We start from the raw sequence: 22383 nt of genomic DNA on the forward strand, positions 1-22383 counted from the left end.
GTTCAGGGTGAAGCGTGTGCTTTAGTGTGCAGAAAATTCAAAACGTCTCGCAGCCTCAACAAAAGCTCGACCTTGTGAGGCGAAAAATCGATTTGCACTTTAAGTTTTTCAGATTTTCCTTTTTAATAAATGAATTTTTGCTGCTGATCTGTCAGCTGACACAAGAGTGAGACCAGTAACCTTAAGTGTGCCCTCACGTACAAATCACCCTCCCGTCTTCGGTCTGTTAGCGCGACATCTCTCTTCTTCATTTGTCTCGTCGTACGGAGAGCCTCCCCGTCGACCTTGCTGACGTGGGAAGCGCTCATCTCTCTCTCCCTCCCTCACAGTGGTGACTCACCTGCTCTCTGATCTATTCCCAGTGAGGAGCTGATGATGGGCCTGCCTGCGTAAGAGGGGGGTTGGGGGGGAAAAGGACACCCGCTGAAGTGATCGGCACAGCAAAGAACATCACTGCATGCCGCCCGCAACCGCAGCATCACCCTGACTACCTAATTGCTGCAGACACGAGAGGAAGATGAGTCTAATATTCCTGTCAGAGCTGTGCGCTCTTTAAAGGACACGTGAAATAAAGGGGGAGGAAAAAATAAAAAAAGGTCATAAACCAATGAGCTGTGTTTATGAAAATATGCTGAACTTAAATTCAAACAGAAAGGACCATCCAACAAAACAGCCTGTTTGGGACATGTTTTATATAAATAATAATTAAAAAATATTCATAGGAAAAAAAAAGAAAAAAAAACCTAAAAGGGGAGGGAAAAAATACAAATCTCAAGGCTTCAGTCCGTCAGTGCATCCACATAAAACCAAGAGCTTTCCCTTTCTTCCAGCTCTGTACAGCATGCAGTTTCTATGTCGGTGGTAGCACTACCATAATTATGCTCAGCAGAGGTTTAAATATAGAATTATTCATAACATGTGTGGGGTTTTTTTTCCTCTTTAATTTTTTTTTTACACATCACAATGTGTTTTAAAAACTGCCATTAGGGTTCTGTAAAAACAAAAGGTAGTCAAAGAAACAAGGTGGGTTAAGGAGGGATGGGTGGGGTGGGTGGAGAGGAGGAGTGGGTAGGTGGGTGGTGGAGTCTGTAACGTCCGGTGCAACACTTGGCTCTCTGAGGAGGATGACAAGATTGGAGAGGAGGGGGGAGGGTTGGGAGGGGGAAAATGATAAGAGAGAACTGGATGAGTTTAGTTGAAAAGGAGCCCAAAATTTTGGAGAAAATAAACACCGTCTTCACAGCCTCAGTCTCAGAGCAGAAAGAACATTTCATGCTGTCCTCCTCCTCCTCGTCGCTAATACCGCATCTTCAAACGACTCTGGAGGCCAGTGGTCCAAGGAGGTTTGGGGAGGGGGGCAGGTGAAGGTGTTGGGGGGGCTTAATGTCAGCAGGTTTCTCTCACAACTGTGAGGACTCTGGACACAGGAGAACGAGGACAGATCACCCTGAGGGGACACAGACAACAGAATATTAACAGAAGTCTGACGAGGGTATTGAAAGCCCCCCGACTTAAAACTAAACGCTGTGACAGAATTTTTTTACAAGACAAGTACTAATTGGCGCCGTTAACGCGGAAAAGACTCAACCCACAGAGTGAGAAAGAGAGAGACACAAACATCCCACAGCCCACTTTATCTCATCCAAGGATGAGTCATCGCCTGAACAAATTAATACACAGCATCTCTCCTGCACTGCACCCGTGACAAACAGCCTCGCTCCGTGACTGGTTCTGTATGTGCTGAAGACAGAAAGAGCAGCTGTGGGCGGTAACTGGAAAAAGAGAGGAGGACAACTTGTTAAATTTATGTGTACGCTTGTAGCAAAAATCTGCCTCACTCCACGTGAATGAGGGTGACTGATGAACCCTTCAAAGGCAACAGATCCGAACAGAAACAGGAGATGCATCACCGTGGGATAGGTCCAGATGTGGTTTTTTTGTCACTGTATAGGGAAAGTGCCCGTGTGTTTGCCAGGGGAATGGTGGTGATCCAGAGTGCTGCTTGCTGAATATCAACACAGACTCTCTTCACTCACTCATTTCCTCCCCCTCCTCCTCCCTTCCACTGCACTGTCATTCCTCCTACCTTTTATCTGGATCTGCAGCACCTGCTTTCCATAAGGGCTTCTTTATCTTTTCCCACTTTCTACTGTATAACAAGGGTGTCCTTCAGAAGCACAAATTGAGCCACAATTTTTGTGAAGCAGTCTGCACACTCACCAGGTGGGTTGCTGCTGAGGCAGAAAGGGGGAGAAGGGTCATTGCTGTTTGCAGGTGGAGAGCTTGCGGATTTTGCTGGCTGTGGAGACTCCTTTACGTGAGGGGTTGGACGAGGATGAGGATCGGCGTTCGGCTTTGGCCTTGCTGTTCAGAGACCCCCCTTCTGTCCCATTCACACAAACTGGCTTGGCTACAGCTGGACTGTGGTCTGCGTTCCCCTGATCCTGATCTTCTTCGGCCACTTGTCCTAAAGACACAAACACACACATACGAGGCTCAAAACAAACCCAATACACCAGTGTTGAGTGCTGCTTTGCTAACCAGCTGTGAGTTTGTAGTATGAGCAGACCCCTGTAGACATTTACCTTGTTTTATCCAACATCAAAGCACCAAAAACACTCGGACACTCATGTGCGACAAAAACCTTTGTGTTGCGTCAGGCTCTGAATTTCAGCACAAGGTCCAGGCTTTCTACTCCACGTGTCCAAGGAACCAGGAAGTCAAAAGATTAACTTAATTCTTAATTAGTATGAAAAAGCGACACTAATGCTATCCATTAAGGACAATAAAAACCAACCTTTACTTTTAAACCAGTTTCTAGTTTCTTCTTCTCTTTAGGCCTAAAGATTTTGTAACAGAAGGCATCGAATGTGAATGAGGAGTTTATCAGAGAAGTCAGTTTTGTGATTTTGGCTGCATTCACATGTAAAATCAACACTCTTGCTTGTTGTTAGCAGATATACTGCTGGTTTGAATGTGCTATGCTGAGTACATACTGAACTACCCTTGCTTTGTTTTCAAACCGCCTTAGAGAAAGAAGCTAAAATGGACACAAAGCATGGAAGAAAGACCTGCAGATGCACAATGTAGAATATAAAATTCTGTTTTTTGAACAGAAAAGCTCGCAAACATATTATAGTTCACCCACAGAAGAATTTATGAGTTTGCAAAGAGCCAGTTCACTAGATGATATCAAAAATGCCAAAAATAGAAAACAGCCTACTGCATTTTGTCACACATGACTTATTTTATCCATTAAAAACAAACCAACAAAACTGCACAGTCATCAGAAACCCTCACCAAAACCCCCATGATAACACAAGAAACCTGAAGCTGTGAGAACTGAAGGGGACTTAGGCTCATTTCTAATCAATATTTCTATTCTTAGATTCTACTGAAACACTCGCATGACTCACAGCTCACAAATGATCTGTATTTTTCGTATACTGGATCATACTGCAAGTGTGTATATATTTTGAGAGGGGAACGCTGAAAATCTAGTTTACCAACAGCACCATCAAAATGTCAGGTCAGGTAATGGTGAGAAGTGTGCGACAAACCGAAACCTACAACAACAGGAAATCCACTGGCTGAAAAATAGAAATTAACCTCAGTGTGACCAGTTTATTTCAGTACAGACATGTGTGAGTATCTGTGAGTGCAGCAGGCGCCAAGATAAACTTACAGGTTCCCACACAGCACAAACTGCAAGTCTGAGGAGAACATTAAGAGCAGGGACATATATATTAACTGATTACGAGAGAAGAGGTCAAACGAGTGATTTAATTTACCAAACACACCAACATTTTATTCCTGTGAAGCTTCCTGTGAGTGAGAGAGCGTGTGTGTGTGTGTATCCTGGAAACCCATTCAGACTCCCACACTGAAACCATTTCAGCAGGATTATTTTTAGATCGCTTCATTCACATTCTGCAGCTCCATTTGGTTTTTTAATGTGGGGCACCAATTCTAGATATCCGACACCGACTACTGCATTTATTATTACCGACTGTTGCCTAGCAACAGATAAAAGATTTTAATTCGGGGGGGGGGGGGGGTTAAAGGAAGATTCGGGGGGGGGGGGGGGGGGGGGGGGGGGTTAAAGGAAGAGTCGGGGTGCAAATTAAATCAAATGAAAAGATGCAGTTAATATCTGCTCTTACCAGAGCCTGTCAACAGTGGGTTAAAGTTTGAACACATATCATTTAAGAGTTCCTCTGAATAATAATAATAATAATTAATAATAATAATATTATCATCAATAACAACAACAGTAATAACAGTAACAACAACAACTTTTAACGAGTATTTAACATGTTTTGTCTTCATCAAGGTCGTGTCAGGTAATTTGTAGTCAAGTCTGGTCCCATTCATATTCATATCATTTTAAAACTACATGAACTCACACTGCACTGCAGCTGCACAGGGCCACAACCACGAGACATGATAGAAAATGTTATAAAACAATGCACACAAATAAAAACCCTGAGACTCACACAATTCCTAAATCGGTGTGGAAATCCTAGGAAATGACAGCAGCTTCCACGATTTGAGTTCACTGATTTGCACAGCCACTCCCAAAAGGAAATCACCAAACATGAGCACGATGTCAGGCTGAATGATTGAAGTGAAATAAATGATGTGTGATTACCAAGCTACATTAAACACCACATATCTGATCATTTGTGCGCTGACCTTCACACTGAACCCAAAGCCTTCAGTTTTAGTAACATTAAGACGTGACTGTTTTATTCTTTGCAATATGGGACGGAAAGATTAGCAGTAAGGCCTTTATCAAAACCAACAGTATCTGATAATTGCAAACTGCTGTAACATACTGAATACTTTAAAAGGGCAAGTACTTAATGTGAACTTCGATTTCTATGTGAATGGGATGGAAACAGCAGCGATGATTAAGTATTAATTATTTAGTCACAGGACATTACCTAATATATTTTATCCATACCATTTTACCATTTCCACACAAATCTTTAAAACAACCCATTCTTTCTGAATGTTTGTAAAGGCACAATGAAAGGCTAGGTGCCCGATTTCATACACATGTGACTATAGGACTGAAAACCCCTGAATGCAAGGAATAAGAGCTCTGGCCCAATACCATTTTCCACATATGGCATTAGCTACTCTGCTTACTTAGCCTCTGGAGGAAACATCCAATGTCTTGTGTATCCTGGATATCGACATTACACAGAAAATTTAAGACTTCCAATGTTATGCAGTTGTTTGGAAATACGAATTTTAAAAAAGCAAACAAAACCCATGGTTTTGATACTGCAGTGTTTCCATTTTCATTAACTGACCTTCAAAGCCAAAGGAAGGAAGAAAAACTCCTTTCTTTCATTAATCATTCATTTTGTGTTATTTATGTGCATTTCTTTAATTTCAGTTCAATGTAAGTATTTATTACATTTGGAAGTTTCCTGATTTCTCTTTGCTGCTCTGTCTGTGTGTGTGTCTGTGTGAGTGAGAGAGAGGAAGGAGTGGTGGAGCACAACACAGAACCCAGCAGCAGAGGAAGAACAGAAGCATCAATTGGGCTGAAGACAACTCCTCATTACCGTACAGCAAGTGCAATAAAAGCTTCCCAACACGTGCTCCAAAGAGAGACAGACGCTAACAAACCCCAGATATCTGTAAGCCCGAGTACTGGCTGACACTCTGTCCTCATGTGAATTTTCAGTAGTTCAGCTGTAATTTTGTGTCAGAGTTTAAATGACACCTCGTAGAGGCAGAGTAACAATTATGAAATGTCCAATTTTCTTCAATACAACAAACTAGAACAATGACACAAAACTAAATGGAGGAGTAAAGCAGTGAACCTCGGGCAAACTGTCTCGGATTTCAGCAAATGCATTTCCCCTTTTTGCTCTTCACATTGACCGTATCCCTGCATGCAACCAAAGCCTGCTCAGACCTGACTGTAAACAGAACTAAGACAACCAAAAACCTTTCCTTGTTGACAGATTCCGCATATAGCATATCTGCTTATGGAGAGTACCCAACTCAAATCATAAGAATTATCTAAGCCCACTCTTACCTGGCACTGTGAAGTCCTGAGTGTATATGATCTCATCCTCCCCATCATAGAGCTCGTCATCATCCTCCTCTGTGTAGCCATGCAGATCTTCTAGATAGGGCACCACCGTCATACTCCGCCAAGGGTCCCTGCTCTCTGCGCTGGCAGGGATGGGTACAGGAGGCTCAGATGGAGGGTGTTTCTTCCGCACCCAGCTGGTAAGGTTATAAGGAGGATGGGATGGTGGGGGGGGAAAGGGCATGTAGATAACAGATCAGTCTTTTATTTTTAGTGTAGAGTATAATTTTCCAAACACCTGATAATTCGTATGCTTAGTCACAGTAATACAATCAAAATACTCACTTGTGTTGCCTTATGTTTTGTATGGAAAACCTCTTCACAGGATCATACTCAAGCATGCCTAGATAAGGGGGGGGGGGGAGAGAACAAAACACAAACACGATGTCAAGGTGAATTTAATCACGATGATCCTGAACAATTTCCTCCACTCACATCTGTTTCCATGGAGCATTTAACAAACTGCTGGGAGGCCACAGCAATGTGGGGAAGGTGAACAGCAGCCAGACAGCAACCTCATTCAAGAACATCAATTAATGAAAGTGATAATCTTATTAATCATTGTATGTCAAAGCATCCTGCACAGCTGAAGAAGTCAATTAAGTACAGTAGAGAGAGAGAGGGGGGAAAAAGGACTGAGCAACAGCTGTAACAATGTAAAGAAGATTTTGTATCTCAATTATCACAATGTGGGCTGAATCTGTGGGAAAAGCGCAGTGTAAGTGTGATAAGGTAGAAGTGATGCAGTGCCTCTCCTAATGTAATTGTTTCCTAGTAGGCAGAAAACAGGAGTATGCAGGGTGCTGATAGTAGTGCTGCGCTGGCACCTTTTTGTGGCTTATTTTAGGCGATGTAATTATGGACCGACTATTTCTCAGGTGCTGCGCCATCACACACACAGACGTCATACCGATGACGGGGGACTGAAGCCCAGTATGTTTTTCAGAAGAAACAAATCAGGGAGTTCTTTTTTCTCTTCATTGTTAAACATTTGATTCCTTTTGACAGAAAAAAAAAAATGTTTAAATCGCCTCCATTTGACCCAGAATCATTTTACAGGTATAAGCCCCAGCACTTATACCCGGCGCTTTTTTCCATAAAAGGACAAAGAGAGCAAAGCTGGATAATATGCTGAAATACAACTTAGCTTTCAGCCTTCATTGAAGGATTTCATTAGTTAGTAAAAACATAATCTTCCCAACATTGTTCTTGGATTTTATAGGCAGTGGGTTTGGGCTCTTGTAATAGATTCTTTTTCTGTTCCTTGTTTTTTTCCTCCTCCTTAGTTTCTTCTTCTTCTTTTTTTTTTTAATTTATTTGTTTTTAACTGAAGGACTCTTGCCTTTTTTGTTTTTTAAACAAGGGGCAAAAGCAGTGCAGTATTTCACTTGGGAAAAACAATGCCCGACTGTGAAGTGCTTAGTATTCTGCTGCTGGCTCCAGATCAATGGAAACTACGTCAACAGCTGGAGGGATTTCTACAGTTTGGTGGAAGCCTGGCATGCTGAGAAGCCACAGTGACTTCCAGTGTCACAGCACCACCTACTGGGTGCACACAGAAAAGATCACAGTGAAACTGCTTGACATTTGAGTGATTTATTACCCACTAGACTGCTGGTTTTTCTATCCTATATTCTCCTGTTCACCAATCCTAGCAGTCTAGAGGATGTTTTCAGATATGATTAATAAGCATGACAAAAACATCTACTGTTAACGCTATGATCTTTAATGGATTCATTGTGCCCTAAACTGTAAATCCACTGCCTTTTATTTCAGCCTACACCTAAAGACTGACAGGCATAAAGGACTGAAAATAAATGTCAGTTTTTTTAAGTGTGACTCATTTTGCATTTCATGAAAATTGAGCTAAATCTAGGATAATGTATAGAAAACAAACACTGTAGTTTTGGATAAGGAGGGAAGCAACCTAAGAAACAAAATAATATATAAACCTGATGCATGCCTCATCTTGCAAACCATCTGGTGTACCGTCCTCAGTGGACAGCGGTTACAGCAAAACACCTGACTGCTAGGTGGTTAGTTTTGTGATGACGTTCAACAGCTGCAAGTAATTTTAATTTTAGAAGGGGGCACACCATCTGAGATTTTAAATAAACATCTATAGCAAACTTAATGTGTCACAAGTAACAGCCTGTTTTGTATCTTTACTTCGCAGCTCCTCCTACATGTCTCAAATGGTCAAAAATGGTTGGATCCATGCATTGGATTTGGCACCGTTTTTACACTGGATGCTCTTCCTAAAGCAATCCTATTTATCCGGGCTTGGGTCTGGCACAGAGAGTACACTGGTCTGCGTCTCCTTTTGAGCTCAAATAAGGGATCTTTCATGTGTTAACCACTTCATCGTAAAGCCACAGATTGAGAATAAGAGGGTCTTCATAGGAATCAGTAAACAAGGTACATCAAAAAGGTTTTTTTTTTCCCCTCCAATTATATCTACCGGTATATATCTATATCTATATCTCTAACCGCATCTGTAACCGGAAGGTCGCCGATTCGATCCCTGGGCTCTCTGTCCTGGTCGTTGTGTCCTTGGGCAAGACACTTTACCCTACCGCCTACTGGTGTTGGCCAGAGGGGCCGATGGCGCGATATGGCAGCCTCGCTTCTGTCAGTCTGCCCCAGGGCATCTCTGGCTACAACTGTAGCTGCCTCCACCAGTGTGTGAATGTGAGAGTGAATGAATAGTGGTATTGTAAAGCGCTTTGAGTGCCTTGAAAAGCGCTATATAAATCCAATCCATTATTATTATTATTATTATTATTATCTATATCTCTATATCTATCTATCTATATATATTTTTTTTTGAAGTACATGTACATAGAAGCTTCCCGTGCACTCGGCACATATACATATGATGGTCAAATTCGTCCCATACTTTTGCAAGCATATTGGAGTCACTGCAGCCACTGTTGCTGTTATGCTACCTGCAGGTGAACAAGTGAAACTTACAAACCCAAATCTTTCTAACAGTACATGTTTCGATTGTTACCGGTGAAAAGCTGCAGAATTAAAGCACCTCGAAATCAATTATTCTTTTTGATAGGCACTGTATATTGACACCTCTAAAATACTAAGAACACCTATCAATAGCTGTGAATATGGTAATATTTCCAGTCCAACAAACACTCAATGCTGACCTTTCACTTTAAATCTGTGTGCACACAGGGAATGAAACACCACTCTCAGGTGCTGTTCAGCATTTGCAAGGAGGCGACAGACCACTGAATTGGCAAAACAAAATGCCAAAATTCATGCAGAAAATATAAACACTTTGGCTTCGAACAACACCAACCTCGCAGCAGGTCCGACAGGAGAGGTCCACACTCCTCAGGAATAGTGTACTCTCCTTTTCCAATGTTCTCAAATAGCTTATAGATGTTGTCCCCCTCAAATGGATACAGACTTGTTGTAATGTTATATCTGATTGAAAGGAAGCAAGAGTCAGAAAGAGTCAAGGACAGAATTTAGAGCTTTATGTGGATAAATGCATGACAAGTACGCAGAGTGCCGCTCACAGTGTTACTCCAGCAGACCAAATGTCCACTTTAAACCCTGAAAAGGTGTCCAGTCCATTGGCAATTTCTGGAGGCTGAAAGGCTGGAGAGCCCTGACTAGTACGACACGTGTCATCCTCTGCAAATGGGTGAAGGGCCTGAGGAAAAACAGCAAGAAAGAAATAGATTATTTTTTGTTCCTGTATACATTTCAATGCAAATAATTATAAACTTAACACCTTTAAAGCACCAACATAAGGAACAAACACAAGCACAAGGAATTAAAGTCATACACAAAGTCTATACAAAGAAATGCCAGCCCTTTTCTTCTAATCAAGAGTAAGAATTCAGAGAGTTTACGGAACTCTGGCAGGCGATGCTTACCTCTGCTACTCCCAGGTCGGAGATTTTAAGCGAGCCATCTGTGGTCAGCAGCAGATTCCCTGGTTTAATGTCTTTGTGAACTATTCCCTGGCTGTGCAAATATTCAAGGCCATCTAAGAGTTGGCAAAAGTACCTACAAGAAGCATCAACCAGAGGGAATTTATGGACACATTTAAAACCAGCCAAAGTCAATCACAGTAGAAGAAACTTATTATTTCTGTGGTTAGATAAAGCTGCATCACATTTTGCTTCAGCGGCTTTCCAGCAGTGACCCGACATTCACACAGTCTACGGTCAGCAATTTTAACGGTAGAGGCCCTGAAGTCTCCGATCTAAACTTAGGTTTGGAGCAGCGGCTGCAGAGAGGCTCAGACTAAATATAGCAGAGAGACTCAGGGATAGAGGAAGCAGAGAGGAGAAGTAAGAGGAAGACTTACCCGTGAGCTTGAAATACTGGAAACCTTTTCTCTGGGACGCTATCCAGCATTTCTTGCATCCCACAAACGCAATACTCCATCACCATATACGTAAGTCAGGAGTCAAGAGAATTTACCAAACCAAACAAACACATTTTTTACAATTATGAACCAACTATAAAATCGGGAAAAGTGCAGAACATAAATAGAACTTGGGTACAGAAATAACCAACTGTAAAATAGACCGTCTATAATAATTAATGTCAAAAATCAACATATGCTTATTCAGTAGGTAAAAGATATATTTTCTGCTTCTCTTCATTGTAAAGAACGTCCACCAACTGAATCACATTCTTGTGTTGGAGTCTTCTTAGCAGCTGAATCTCCCTATAAATGAACATACAGAGAAAAGACATGAAAATGCATCCACTTGCTTACTTAATGAGAGAAATTTTCTATTAGTATCATTTTCTACTGGGCCATGTTAGCTGCATAATGTAGGTTAAAGGCTGGGTACCGTACATCTGCACACTGGCTTCAGTGAGTGACTGTACAGCATGGCCACAACTGTATTATTAGTTTCATTACTTTCTAATAACCTGCTAAACAATGCGAGAACTGGTGAAAAATCTAGTTGTTTCACTACATAATGCGTAACAGGTTTATGATTTACTCTATACAGACAGTCAAATTTAAATTCATCATGTGATTTAGTTCTTAATGAAAAACATTGAATTAAGAGAAAACACATTTAAGACCGACTAATAGAAGAGGATGAGCAGAGTTGCAAGGACACCATGTTATCAGCTGAAACTGGCTTCTGATGGCCATGGGTAACAGTGCTGTCTGACATTTGCTGCTACTAACTTTAACAGAACACCATGCAGAAAAGGACACTTGGTGAAATATAGAGTTGCTGTCATCACAGTTTGCCCAGCAGAGCGGCTAAAGCCCTGACATTTACAATGCTCAGTATAGGCTAAAGCACCAGCAGCAGAGCAGATACAGTTAGGCTTTTTTTGGACAGTGGCACATTTTTCTTTGTAGCTATGACTATGTAACTGGGATTATGAATAAAATGAATAATAAAAATAATGAAAATTTCTATAATTTCTAAACTATTAGTGCCTGCTAAACAATGGATTGTTAAATTCTGACATGTGTCATACTGTTCGATTGTTTGTTAATGAGACCCTAACAAATATGCACCCACCAAAAACAGTGCAGCAGTAGCAACTCCATTCTTACTATAAAGACAGATAACCTGACAGTTTACTTTGCTGCCCAAAGAGGAGATGTTCAAATCACCGGCATGGCAAAACCCCTGGAGACTGAACATTAATCAGCGAGCCATGAAAGGGAACGCTAATGAATCTGGATCGTAAGAGGGGGGAGAAAAAAAAAAAAAAAAAAAAAAAAAAGCACAAACCACAGACTTTCCAGGGGTAATATCCAGATGCTCCCACAGGAAATATTGAGGGCTTGCTTTACAATTACAGGAAGGAATCTAAAATCAAGTATCATTTTGTATTTTTGCACATTTCGCTGAGCATCACGATATATTATTTGCACTCATAACAAGACAACTTGTATTGGTCATAATTCAAAGCAGTTAGCATAACTATGAATGAAATGCTGCTTACTTCTCTGTAATATATTTTCATATATAGTGAAGACCGGTTTGTTTAACTGCCATTTATGTTACATAATGCAGTAGAGGTAAACAGGGTAAAAAAACCCCAACAACAACATTTTTTTGATTGTTGAATAAGATTCTCCGCCTGCTTCTCTTGATACTACATCACACAATAACAAGTCAAAGCCATAAAGGAGGGCTGCCTAAAATAAATAACACTCTTCAGTCCCTTCAGAGCTGAGACATCATCTGTGCTCTCACAAAATACACACTTCAGAGCTTTTCTGGCCGTCGTCACCCTGCAGTGTATGAGCTGCGTCAATCCTTCGTCTTAAACACAACCCCCCCCTACTGACAAATGGATATTCAGGGGCTAGTCAGCCTCTCGCTTTCACACACAGACACACAAGCGGCTACTGCTGCATCACTGCACTGGCAGAAAGACTAAAAAGCTCACCCACATGTAGAACAGAGCAACATTAAAATATCGAGTCTGAAACTGGCTACTAAATGATGTACAGATGTGTGAACTGTAGGAAATCACAGTGCATTAATAACAGAGCTCATTTCCATAAAAAGTGAATCATGAAATGGAGGCAGGGCTGTTGCTTAAGGCACACTGACTGCTGCAGTCCATCCACAGTCTGAGTTCAAATGTGCACCGATGGACCTCGTGCATTCGAGGCCTGCAATCCGCAGAGCTTAGTGATATGGCAGTGACTCAGGCACACAGCACCAACATAAACAGCTGATCAAAATCTGCATCTCCACTGTGCGTACCCGTGTGTGTGTGTGTGAGCCTGTCATTCCAAATGTGGGAAGGGCATTCTTGGCGTGTTACCATAGGAACAGAAGTAGCATTGCTCAATCAAAGCAAGCATAAGCATGCTTGTCCCTATAGCAACACTTTAAAAGCAGGAAGTGTTAGGCACACAGGAATGCTCAACAGTGGCTGAATAGAGAGGCTGGGGGCTACTATGACACCCAAGCACAGACAGGCATTCACAGGCTCGGGAATACAGCTTCCTCAGGCTGGAAAACGTAAGGCAAACACCAAGTGGGAGGGGTGTACAAGAAGAAAAAGTACAAGGGAGAAAAAAGCAAAGGGAAAACAATTTCACACATCAAGAGACACTGCTATGGCCCCATTAACAAAGTGACAGAACCATGTACTATTGCAGCCTATAAATATAACCAAAGAAATCTAAAATAAGAAAGTGAGAACTGGCTTTAGATGAGCTACATTGTAACTCAGGAAAAGATACACCAGCATGCAAAGAAAGCAGTTGAGGCTGATGAAGACCTGCTTCGTGAAGCTGTGTGATATTCTAACACACCTGTTCAATCTGAAGCTCTCAAGGCTGCGGAAAATGCCTTGCTTGGTTCCCGTTCCAAAAAGTCATCTCACCAACCACAATGACTACAGACCTGCAATGGTCCCCTCACATGTCATTAAGGGTGTTTTCACACCTATAGCTTGTTTACTCTGGTCTCAAACAGTTGATGCTTGTAAACTGTAGCTTTTCCTTGTGGTTTGATTTCACACACAGAAAAAATTCTGTGTGAACCAAACTGCGTAACTACAAACCCTTTATAAGGAATTCACATCGTTTAGCTGTTGGATGTATAGTCTTAGGTTTGTGTAGAAGCTGCTGTGTAATTTCCTGCAAATAATTAATAAAGGATCTAACTATTTATCTAAAAAAGAATGTGGTGCAAGAGTTTAGGCATTTTAACAGATCTTAGCTCTTGGATAACTTTTACCAGGGTCTATGAGCTTAATTAGCATGCCAGGGGTATTACTTGTTCACATTTAGGTCCAGAATATACTCTATTCCGGACACAGACAGCTGAAGACCTGACGGCTGGTGGCTCATACTTCTTTTTAAGTTTCCTTTAAGTCCACTGCTTGGGGTGCTCGTGGCTCAAGAGTTGGGAGTCCGCCTTGTAATCGGAAGGTTGCCAGTTCGAGCCCCGGCTTGGACAGTCTTGGTCGTTGTGTCCTTGGGCAAGACACTTCACCTGTTGCCTACTGGTGGTGGTCAGAGGGCCCGGTGCCGCCAGTGTCCGGCAGCCTCGCCTCTGTCAGTGCGCCCCAGGGTGGCTGTGGCTACACTGTAGCTTGCCATCACCAGTGTGTGAATGTGTGTGTGGATGACTGGATGTGTAAAGCGCTTTGGGGTCCTTAGGGACTAGTAAAGCGCTATACAAATACAGGCCATTTACCATTTAGTCTGTGCATTGTAATGAAAATTCCCAGCTGACAAGTCTGCATGGTCACAAAACAAACACCTCAGAAAGAGGAAAGATCTGAAAGACCAAGAAAACGCTAAAAAACAACTTATTGTAGGATTGCTAGTTAGGCTAGCAAAAGCTGCGTTAGACCTTCAGAAAACCTAGATAAAGTAGTGGTGTACTTGAACAAATGTGACCTTCATGGAAGAGTCAATAAAAAAAAGAAAAGAAAAACATTTCCTGTGACCTCAACATGAAACTCAGCAGAAGTTTGAAAATGAAATAAACAAGCCTGATGTATTTTGGAAACAAGTCCTGTGAACTGATGAAGTTAAACCAGACCGTTTGTAGTGCAAAGGGCAAAAGGTACATGTGGAGGAAAAGCGCTGAACATTTTTATGGCACGAACCCTTCACCCACTGCTTAGTTTGGTGGCAGACGATGGCCATGGAGAAGATTTTTCTGGCAATAAAAAAACCCCCAATGAATTCTATGAAATACCGCCAAACTTCTAGAAGGAAACAACACACCATGTATAAGGCAGCTGAAGATGAATAGGGGAGACCTTAAAATACACCGTGGATTACAACAGGAACTGCAAGATTAAGGTTTGGACATGGTGCTCACAGATGCCCGATATAAAAAACAAAACAAAACAAAACAAAAACAAACCCCCCAAAACAAAACAAGCATGGATATTAAACGAACTCTGCATGCAAGAAAGCTCATAAATTTCACATAACTGGAAGCCTTTTGCAGGAAAATTTTGCAAAATTCTCTCTAACAGCATTCTAAACACTCAAAAAAACAAACAAAAAAAACCCAAAACCCTTTAAGTTGTAATACTAGCCTGAGAAGATGTTACAAAGTACTGACTGTGTATCTATTTTTATAAGATTTGCACATGTGGACAAACCGGTTTTCACCATTCTGCTTTGAACAAACTTTTCAAAGTTTATCAGGGGAGACAGGCTACAGACTTTGGACTGGACTCAGGCCTGGACGTGACCACTCAAAAATAAAACTTAAAAAAGGAAAATGAGTCAGTGTCTTAATAGAAAATAAATGTCTCACAAGTTACATTTATTTTGCCAACAGTTGGTTTTCTAAGGATTTCAAATTTTGCATTTTCATTTTAACCTCTACCATCACTTCTGGTCAGCTTGTGTGTTTTGTTTTGTTTTGTTTTTTCCCCCAGCCATCATTGACTTAGTGACCTTTACACAAGGACTTACCCTAGTGAGATACTGAAACTCTAAAAACGCTCTTGTAACATTTTCCTTATCGGGACTTTTACGTAACACTGAAGATTTGCACAAAATACTTTTTTATAATGATTTTCTTCCTCCAGAAAATCAACACCAGTAACTGGACTTTGCATTTGTAGGTGTATTTAATTTGTTGTACTTTGATTACAAGTCACAAGTGCTAATTACCAACACTACACCCCAGAGCCAGTAATGGGGTAGGGAATGCTAATTTATTGTTTTCTGGTTCTCTGCTGACATTAAAACAGACTTTGTCTTAGTGGTGTTGTTAAATATTCCCACTCATATCATCGAAGACTCAACAGTGCAAAATAATAAATAAAAATCGAGCAGAAATAAATAAGTATTAACAACATTGAGGTGAACAGTGATAAATGGTGAATTGAGCCGACTGCATTCTCAAACTGCATCGTAGTGCAAAGGCAGCACTATGGGTGAACAGAGCCAGTGAAGATACTAACAGCTGAGACTACAGCTGCTGCAAGGCTCTTTTATTCCCAGCAAACTAAAATGCAGCTTTAGATTATAAAGCACAGTTTTCTAGGACAAAATTTGTTTAAGTTAGATAAAACACGCCATTGCAATACCAACAAAATGATTCTAACTGAGCTTACGGGCTTTTTCATTGCTCTGCTGCTGTTGTGACTGTGGCCTAAAAAACCCCCCAAACAAACAAACAAAAAACCCCCACATTATCTTGCAGCTTCTTTCTGTCTGGGTGAACTTGCTCTGACAGTTTTCTAAGGCTTACTCTATAATTAGCACAGGCCCAAGGCGAAAGGCTGGAGTGATATTTAATAATACTGCTGTGATTAAAACTACCGATGCTCATCAAGAAATGTGGGATGCAAAAAAAGAAAGAAAAGAAAAAAAGAACACACAGACATGACAGCTAAATCACAGAGGCAGTGAGACAAAGGAAACAGAGCTCCAAGAACAGAAAACAATTACACAGTTACTAGAAATCCATCTACTACTCACAAACAAAAACAAAACACGTTACTGGTTTGTATAAGTAATATTTGATGACTAGGGGTGCAACGATACACAAAATTCACGGTTCGGTTCGATACTTTGGTGTCATGGTTCGATATTTTTTCGATACAAAAAAATTGTTCATGCCTTTTTAATTTGTCATTTATTAAAATTATAAATATATATTTTAACTCAAAAGTACAGTTTTTAAATTTAACCCTAACCCTTGTGCGTGTTTTTTATTTTGACAGCGAATGCGCACCTGCGGACCACTTATGTGCAGCCCTGGTTATTTAGCTCGTCATATTGCAGCCACAGAAATTCTTTTGTCCATGAAACCATAAAGCTGCACTTTCTTTTTGCCTTATAGTCTGATTTGTCATAACTTCTCCTGCTGCTTTTACACACGCACTCACATAAGCTCAGCGATTCTCTGCGCGATCAACCTCTCACATGTTTAAGCTTGCTGCAGGAGATTTCACTTGTCATGTTTTCATAGTAAGCTAACGATTAATAAGACGATGTCAGAGGAATTGGTGCACAAATTATCATCACTCACCAATCAGTACTGTCGCTCTCTATACACAGTTCGCACGATTGCAAAGTGAAAGCAAAAAAACAAGCGCAAATTCAAACGCGACTTCAATATGTCACATATTGACAGTGGCTCACCGATGCCAATGACATAATTACCCAGCTACATTTCTGAAAGAATGCAAAAGCATTGACATATATTTTTCCTACAATAGCCCGACGGGCAGGGAAGAGATAGATTTTGGTAGCCCGACTGAAAAAATCGCTAGCTCCGGGACGTCGGGCTAGCGATATTGCAAGCCCTGTATCTGATTGAGGAATCACTCATCTTTGGAAAAGAGAGTTTATTACAGAGAAATGTCTCTTTCCAAAATAAAAGCTATACTATCCGCTTCTTCTGGGCTATATTCTCAGCAGCATAAGGAGAATCATGTGCTAACAGCTGTCTAAATGACTCGGCTAAAGTTAGTAGCATGCTTGTTGTTTTTGTCTTTGCACTACGATGATGTTGGCGTAAATGTGCAGTCATATTCGTTGTGTTCCCACTAGTGCTTTCAGGTTAATCTCGTTGAAATGACCTTAACGCCACAACACGGCAAATCTCCGTTAACGAGCTACCGCCGATCGCTCCGTGCATGGGGCTAGACGGCCAACACGTTAACGAGCTAACTGCGCTAACACACTAGTTCACACCAATGTAATTGAGCATTGCATGGCACATCCAACATACTGTTTTACTTTAGTCCATGACTCGCTTACCTTCAGGGTCATACGTCACATGAAAACCAAAATAATTCCAAACGCCAGATCTGAATGAGAGTGGGGGAGGTCCATGTTGCTGAGAGCTTAACTTCTGTCTCGCTAGCTTGCCCTGTGCTCTTCCTCCTGACTATGCTGTCTGTGTGGAGCGCTCAGTGGATCTGCGCTCGACAGTGCAGCCTAGGCGGAGTAGTCGAACACAGATTCACTGAGCGCTCCACACAGACAGCATCGTCAGAAGGAAAATTGATAAAATAAATTACAAATGTTGTATTGTTCGATACATATGCGTACCGAACCGAAAGCACTGTATCGAACGGTTCAATATCGATACGAATATCGTTGCACCCCTATTGATGACATTTTTTTTTCCCTCTGTGCATGTTGTGTAGATGCACTGGAATTAAATAACCGCTTTATCAAATGGATAAGTGAAGATCTGAGCTGAAGACACCGTTTTTTTCCCCCCCATCACAGGGGGGATTGCGAACAAAAAACTAAGCATTAACAGAGTACGTTGATGAAAGTAATCAGGTTTCATGTTTATGTGACTACTGCAAAAAGCTGACAATGACCTATTGATGTGCATCTAAAAATCGCTGAATGCAGCATCCTCATGCAGCCTTTCGCTGTCTCCTTCACATTTTAGCAAAAATACACAACCATTTCCTGCAGTTTTTTTCCCCCCTATTAGATAAAAACAGATCCACACATTTGTGCATCGCTAATAAATCACTCTTCTCTTTTTTATGGCTAGGTGTAGAAAGTCATCATTTAGGCCAGATCTGCAAGTTGGCCTTGCATCTACGGATGGTGTTTGGCATATGTGTGTGCGAGCCAGCTTTGACTGGGAGGTACCATTAGTGCAGCGACACAAATGCTATTGATATTACCGATATAATTCTACTATTATTGACTTTGTTCATATAAATGACAGATGGATTACCCACCGCAATGATCAACGACTCTTACATTTTAATGGCTGCACAAGCACAACCTCACTCTCAGGATTCAAGAGTGATGCTGACTATGTAAAATTATCTTTGCTATGTCAATTGCTGGACAGGTTTGGCTTTGTTAAGTGAGAAAAATAACTGTATTGAAATTAAATGTCTCAAACATATTACAGTATTCTGGTGTTTGGATTGAAACTAAGGCTTTGTGTCTGCCTTTTTCCCTTATCAGTTATGATCAGTAGGTTTCAAGTACAGTATCAGGTTTTTCATTTTAAAAATACAAATTAGGAGTTGTACACGTTTCGGAAAGGGAGCTGCATTTTTTTAAAGGCTATGGCACACATTAAAACTCATAAGAAACTGATTTTACTGTTGGCAGGCTAAATTAATTTTCTGTGTAGTGACTAAAATTAATTATATTTTGATCATACACTGCAGGCATGCCACCTAGTTTTACCTAGTACAACCAACTAAAAAGACCTTTCAAGAGGCATGTGTGAAACAAGATAAAACACAAATTGGGAAACACTCACTTTTTCACATTGGCTTCTCCATTGGGAATCCTCCTAAGCTTCTTCTTCTTCAGTATCTTGACAGCCCTACGACAAAGAGTCTCTGAGTCCAGCATTTCTTTCACCTTGCCATAAGATCCTTCCCCGAGTAGATCCCCCATCAAGTACTTTCCTATCAGCTTTGCCCTCTTCCTCCGAGGCTGGTAGATCACCTCTGTAGAGTCAATGCGGTGAATAAAAGTATCCATCTCCATCAGTTCATTTTCATTTAGATAGTCAGACAGGTGAGGCAACTCGCTGGCACTCATGATTGACAGCTTGTACTTCCAGGGAAGGAAACGGTTTGCTGCTGTGAAGTAACCCACTGGTAACCTTTCAGCACGGAGGTGAGTATTTTAATTCTGCAGGATGAGTTACAAAATACTGAACATTGGAGAGGGAGTAATCAGGCCTGAGAGTTAAGGGGAGGAGGTGGGTGATCAGGCCCAATTTGTAAACTTTTTCACTCAAGAGGGGCAAAAAGGGGCAAAAAACCCTTGGAGTCCAGTACCGAGTTAGTGCTTTATACTGTGCATTTTAACTACATCTACAACAAGTGCGGTTGAACAGAAAACTGGAAAAAAAAGCGATACTACAACGTTTTTCTTCTCTTTCACCAATCACCTCAGAATTAATACCATACAGTCTTAAGCAGAGGCAACCAGTCTTGATTCAAGGCCACGCAGCACGGCATTTCTGTCAAGGGTCCATGCTGGATATCAGAGTTTTCTCAGGGTACATAAGTGTTTATAGCTGGATTGGATCCAAGCACAGATCTACAGCCAGAGCATGCAGCAGTATCAGTCCAATCTCTGCTATCAGTGGGGCTCCTGGAGATCGACTCCAATGTCCAATGTGTTGAACTGTCCTCAGGTGTCCTCCATGTCACCGCGGTTTTTACTGCCCGGTGCCTGAAAATATGAGTAATTTAAACATTAATAAAAACATAAGCATAAGTTAGCCATCTTTGGTAAACAATCGACAACACATCAACACCTAACCACCTTGAAATCCCGTGGTCAAAAAACAAAACAAAAGTCACCAGGTTATTCTTTCTATATGCAAACATAACAACCTCATATATATGTAAGGATTGTAGTTTACAAGTTCTTAAGCCGGAATAAATATTTTAAGTGTCAACTGTTGGCTAGCTGATAAGCTAGTGCAGCAAGTCTGCTTGAATGAACTAGCCTGAAATGCCACTTTGCGGTCCGTCGGTAAGCACACATTCAGCAAGCACAGTAGGTTTCATCTCAGAGACATGCTTAAAAACAACAAATAGCAATTTAATTTGACAGTGAACTGACAGAGAACAGCTGGTAGGTGAGGGGGTAACCGAAACGTCGTCATCCAACTGGAGCTAACGGTGGCTGTGCACCTCCAGTACTAGCTAGCCAACTTTGCCTGACGTTTGTATTTAGCGTTAGCCAACTTCACCTCCTTTACCGGTGGAAGCGGAGGCAATAATGGGGACACACATTGTTCTCTAAAGACAAGGCATTACGCTTAGCCGACAACAGAGACACCATCTTCAACATCTTCTACACTCAGAAGAAACGCACCAGATAAATTCAGCTAACGCAAGCTAACCGGAGTTGCGTTGGATGCCAATGTAAATAGCGAGCTAGCTGGTTAACAAGCTAACTAACTCCCGGTACTGGGTCTCACCTAGATCCAAATGAACCTCCTTTTCGCTGCAAGGTTTGTCCTCTGTTGTGAGTCCGTCCCCAATTAATAAATTATTTAACTTTAGTCTGACAAAATCTCAGTGATATATTTTTTCCCCTGACTCTTCGTGTTACTCTTGCTTCTCAGGTTGTCGCCATCTTGTTTACCTACCCACCCCCCCCTACTCGCAGGGACAGCCCATAGGTTAATGCGTCAAATCAAAGTTTTTTTCCCCCCCCAAACAATGTAGAGGAATGTCAACAACAGGGGAGTTTAATACAACAACTGTAATCTTTCTCATTTCACTTTTAATAAGGGATTTTACCCCATTGTTATCTGTGATCATTTATATTTCCCAGGAGGAGAGTATATTCTCGGCAACTGTAGTTCATTTTTCTCAAGCACTGATTACAAGAAAGAGAAATTGTTAACTGAGACAATTAATTAACCAATTAAATATCCAATTATTCCAACTAAAAAATGTCAATCATTACTTGTTTCATCTTCTCAAATGTCAGGATTTATTTGCCTTCAAGATAAATAATTTAAGTATATTGTCAAAAGCTATTTTACATCCCTATCACAATTCTCATAAATTTTAAGAGATCAAAAGATTAATGGATTATAATAATTGCACCCACTAATATCTGTCTTAAGAAATTTAATCCATCAAGAAACCCTCATGCCATTAACCAGCAACTCTCGATTTACTTTCTACTTTCACTTAAGTTGCCTCTGATTGATTGTTTGGCTGAGGAGCAGCTCTTGCTTAGCTGGGATTTCTGAGTTATATTTATCCTGTCTAAACCTCTCTGGAGAATGGCAAACTGAAGGTCTGGTTTCACTGATTTGTCACTCCTCACTACTGGCTGCTTGAGCCCGGTCAAGCCTGCTTAATGACTCACTGCTGTACAGAGCCATGGCAGAATGATTACCGATCAAACTATCAAATATGATTACACGACTGCCTACACTTGGCACACAGGTATGTCATAAACTGAAAGTAAGATACTCTTGACCCCTGCATGTCCTCTAATAAATAGATTATAAACAAATAGGTATAAGCAGGTGAAAAGATAACTGCACATTTCAGGAGGTGGCTGTTTTATTGCAGAAACTGTAGCATATAGTGAAAATAATCAAAATTGTTACAGAACACAGTAAACAAAACTATACAGAAAATTGTGTGCTAAAGCAGAAGTGAGTTTATTAGATGGTAAAGCAAAAAGATGTAATGAGTTTACTTATTATAGAAGTTGGGTGAGGACAGTATTTGTTACAATCTGTAATTGAAATATAACACAGATGATCAAATACTGAAAACTGTGTGTAATTACACCAAACAAACTAGAGAATCTACAGAGCTTT

The 22383-nt window shown here is 41.0% G+C and overlaps 1 protein-coding gene across 1 annotated transcript; it reads right to left on the reverse strand.

The window, feature by feature from the left end:
• Positions 1-755: 755 nt before the first annotated feature.
• Positions 756-21177, reverse strand: stk11 (serine/threonine kinase 11). Its single transcript, XM_085378436.1, has 11 exons — positions 21016-21177; positions 19330-20258; positions 10737-10820; positions 10455-10544; positions 10018-10150; positions 9655-9791; positions 9432-9559; positions 6401-6458; positions 6059-6252; positions 2221-2467; positions 756-1447 (listed from the first exon to the last, which is right to left on the reverse strand). The coding sequence occupies exons 2-10, from the start codon at positions 19614-19616 to the stop codon at positions 2259-2261; spliced, it is 1320 nt and encodes a 439-aa protein (XP_085234562.1). The 5' UTR covers positions 19617-20258; positions 21016-21177; the 3' UTR covers positions 756-1447; positions 2221-2258.
• Between the last annotated feature and the right edge of the window lie 1206 nt (positions 21178-22383).

The sequence above is a fragment of the Diplotaxodon limnothrissa genome, linkage group LG18 (assembly GCF_057381915.1).
Source record: "Diplotaxodon limnothrissa isolate DT_005_m linkage group LG18, D_limnothrissa_male_GT1.1, whole genome shotgun sequence".
NCBI classification, from domain to species: Eukaryota; Metazoa; Chordata; class Actinopteri; order Cichliformes; family Cichlidae; genus Diplotaxodon; species Diplotaxodon limnothrissa.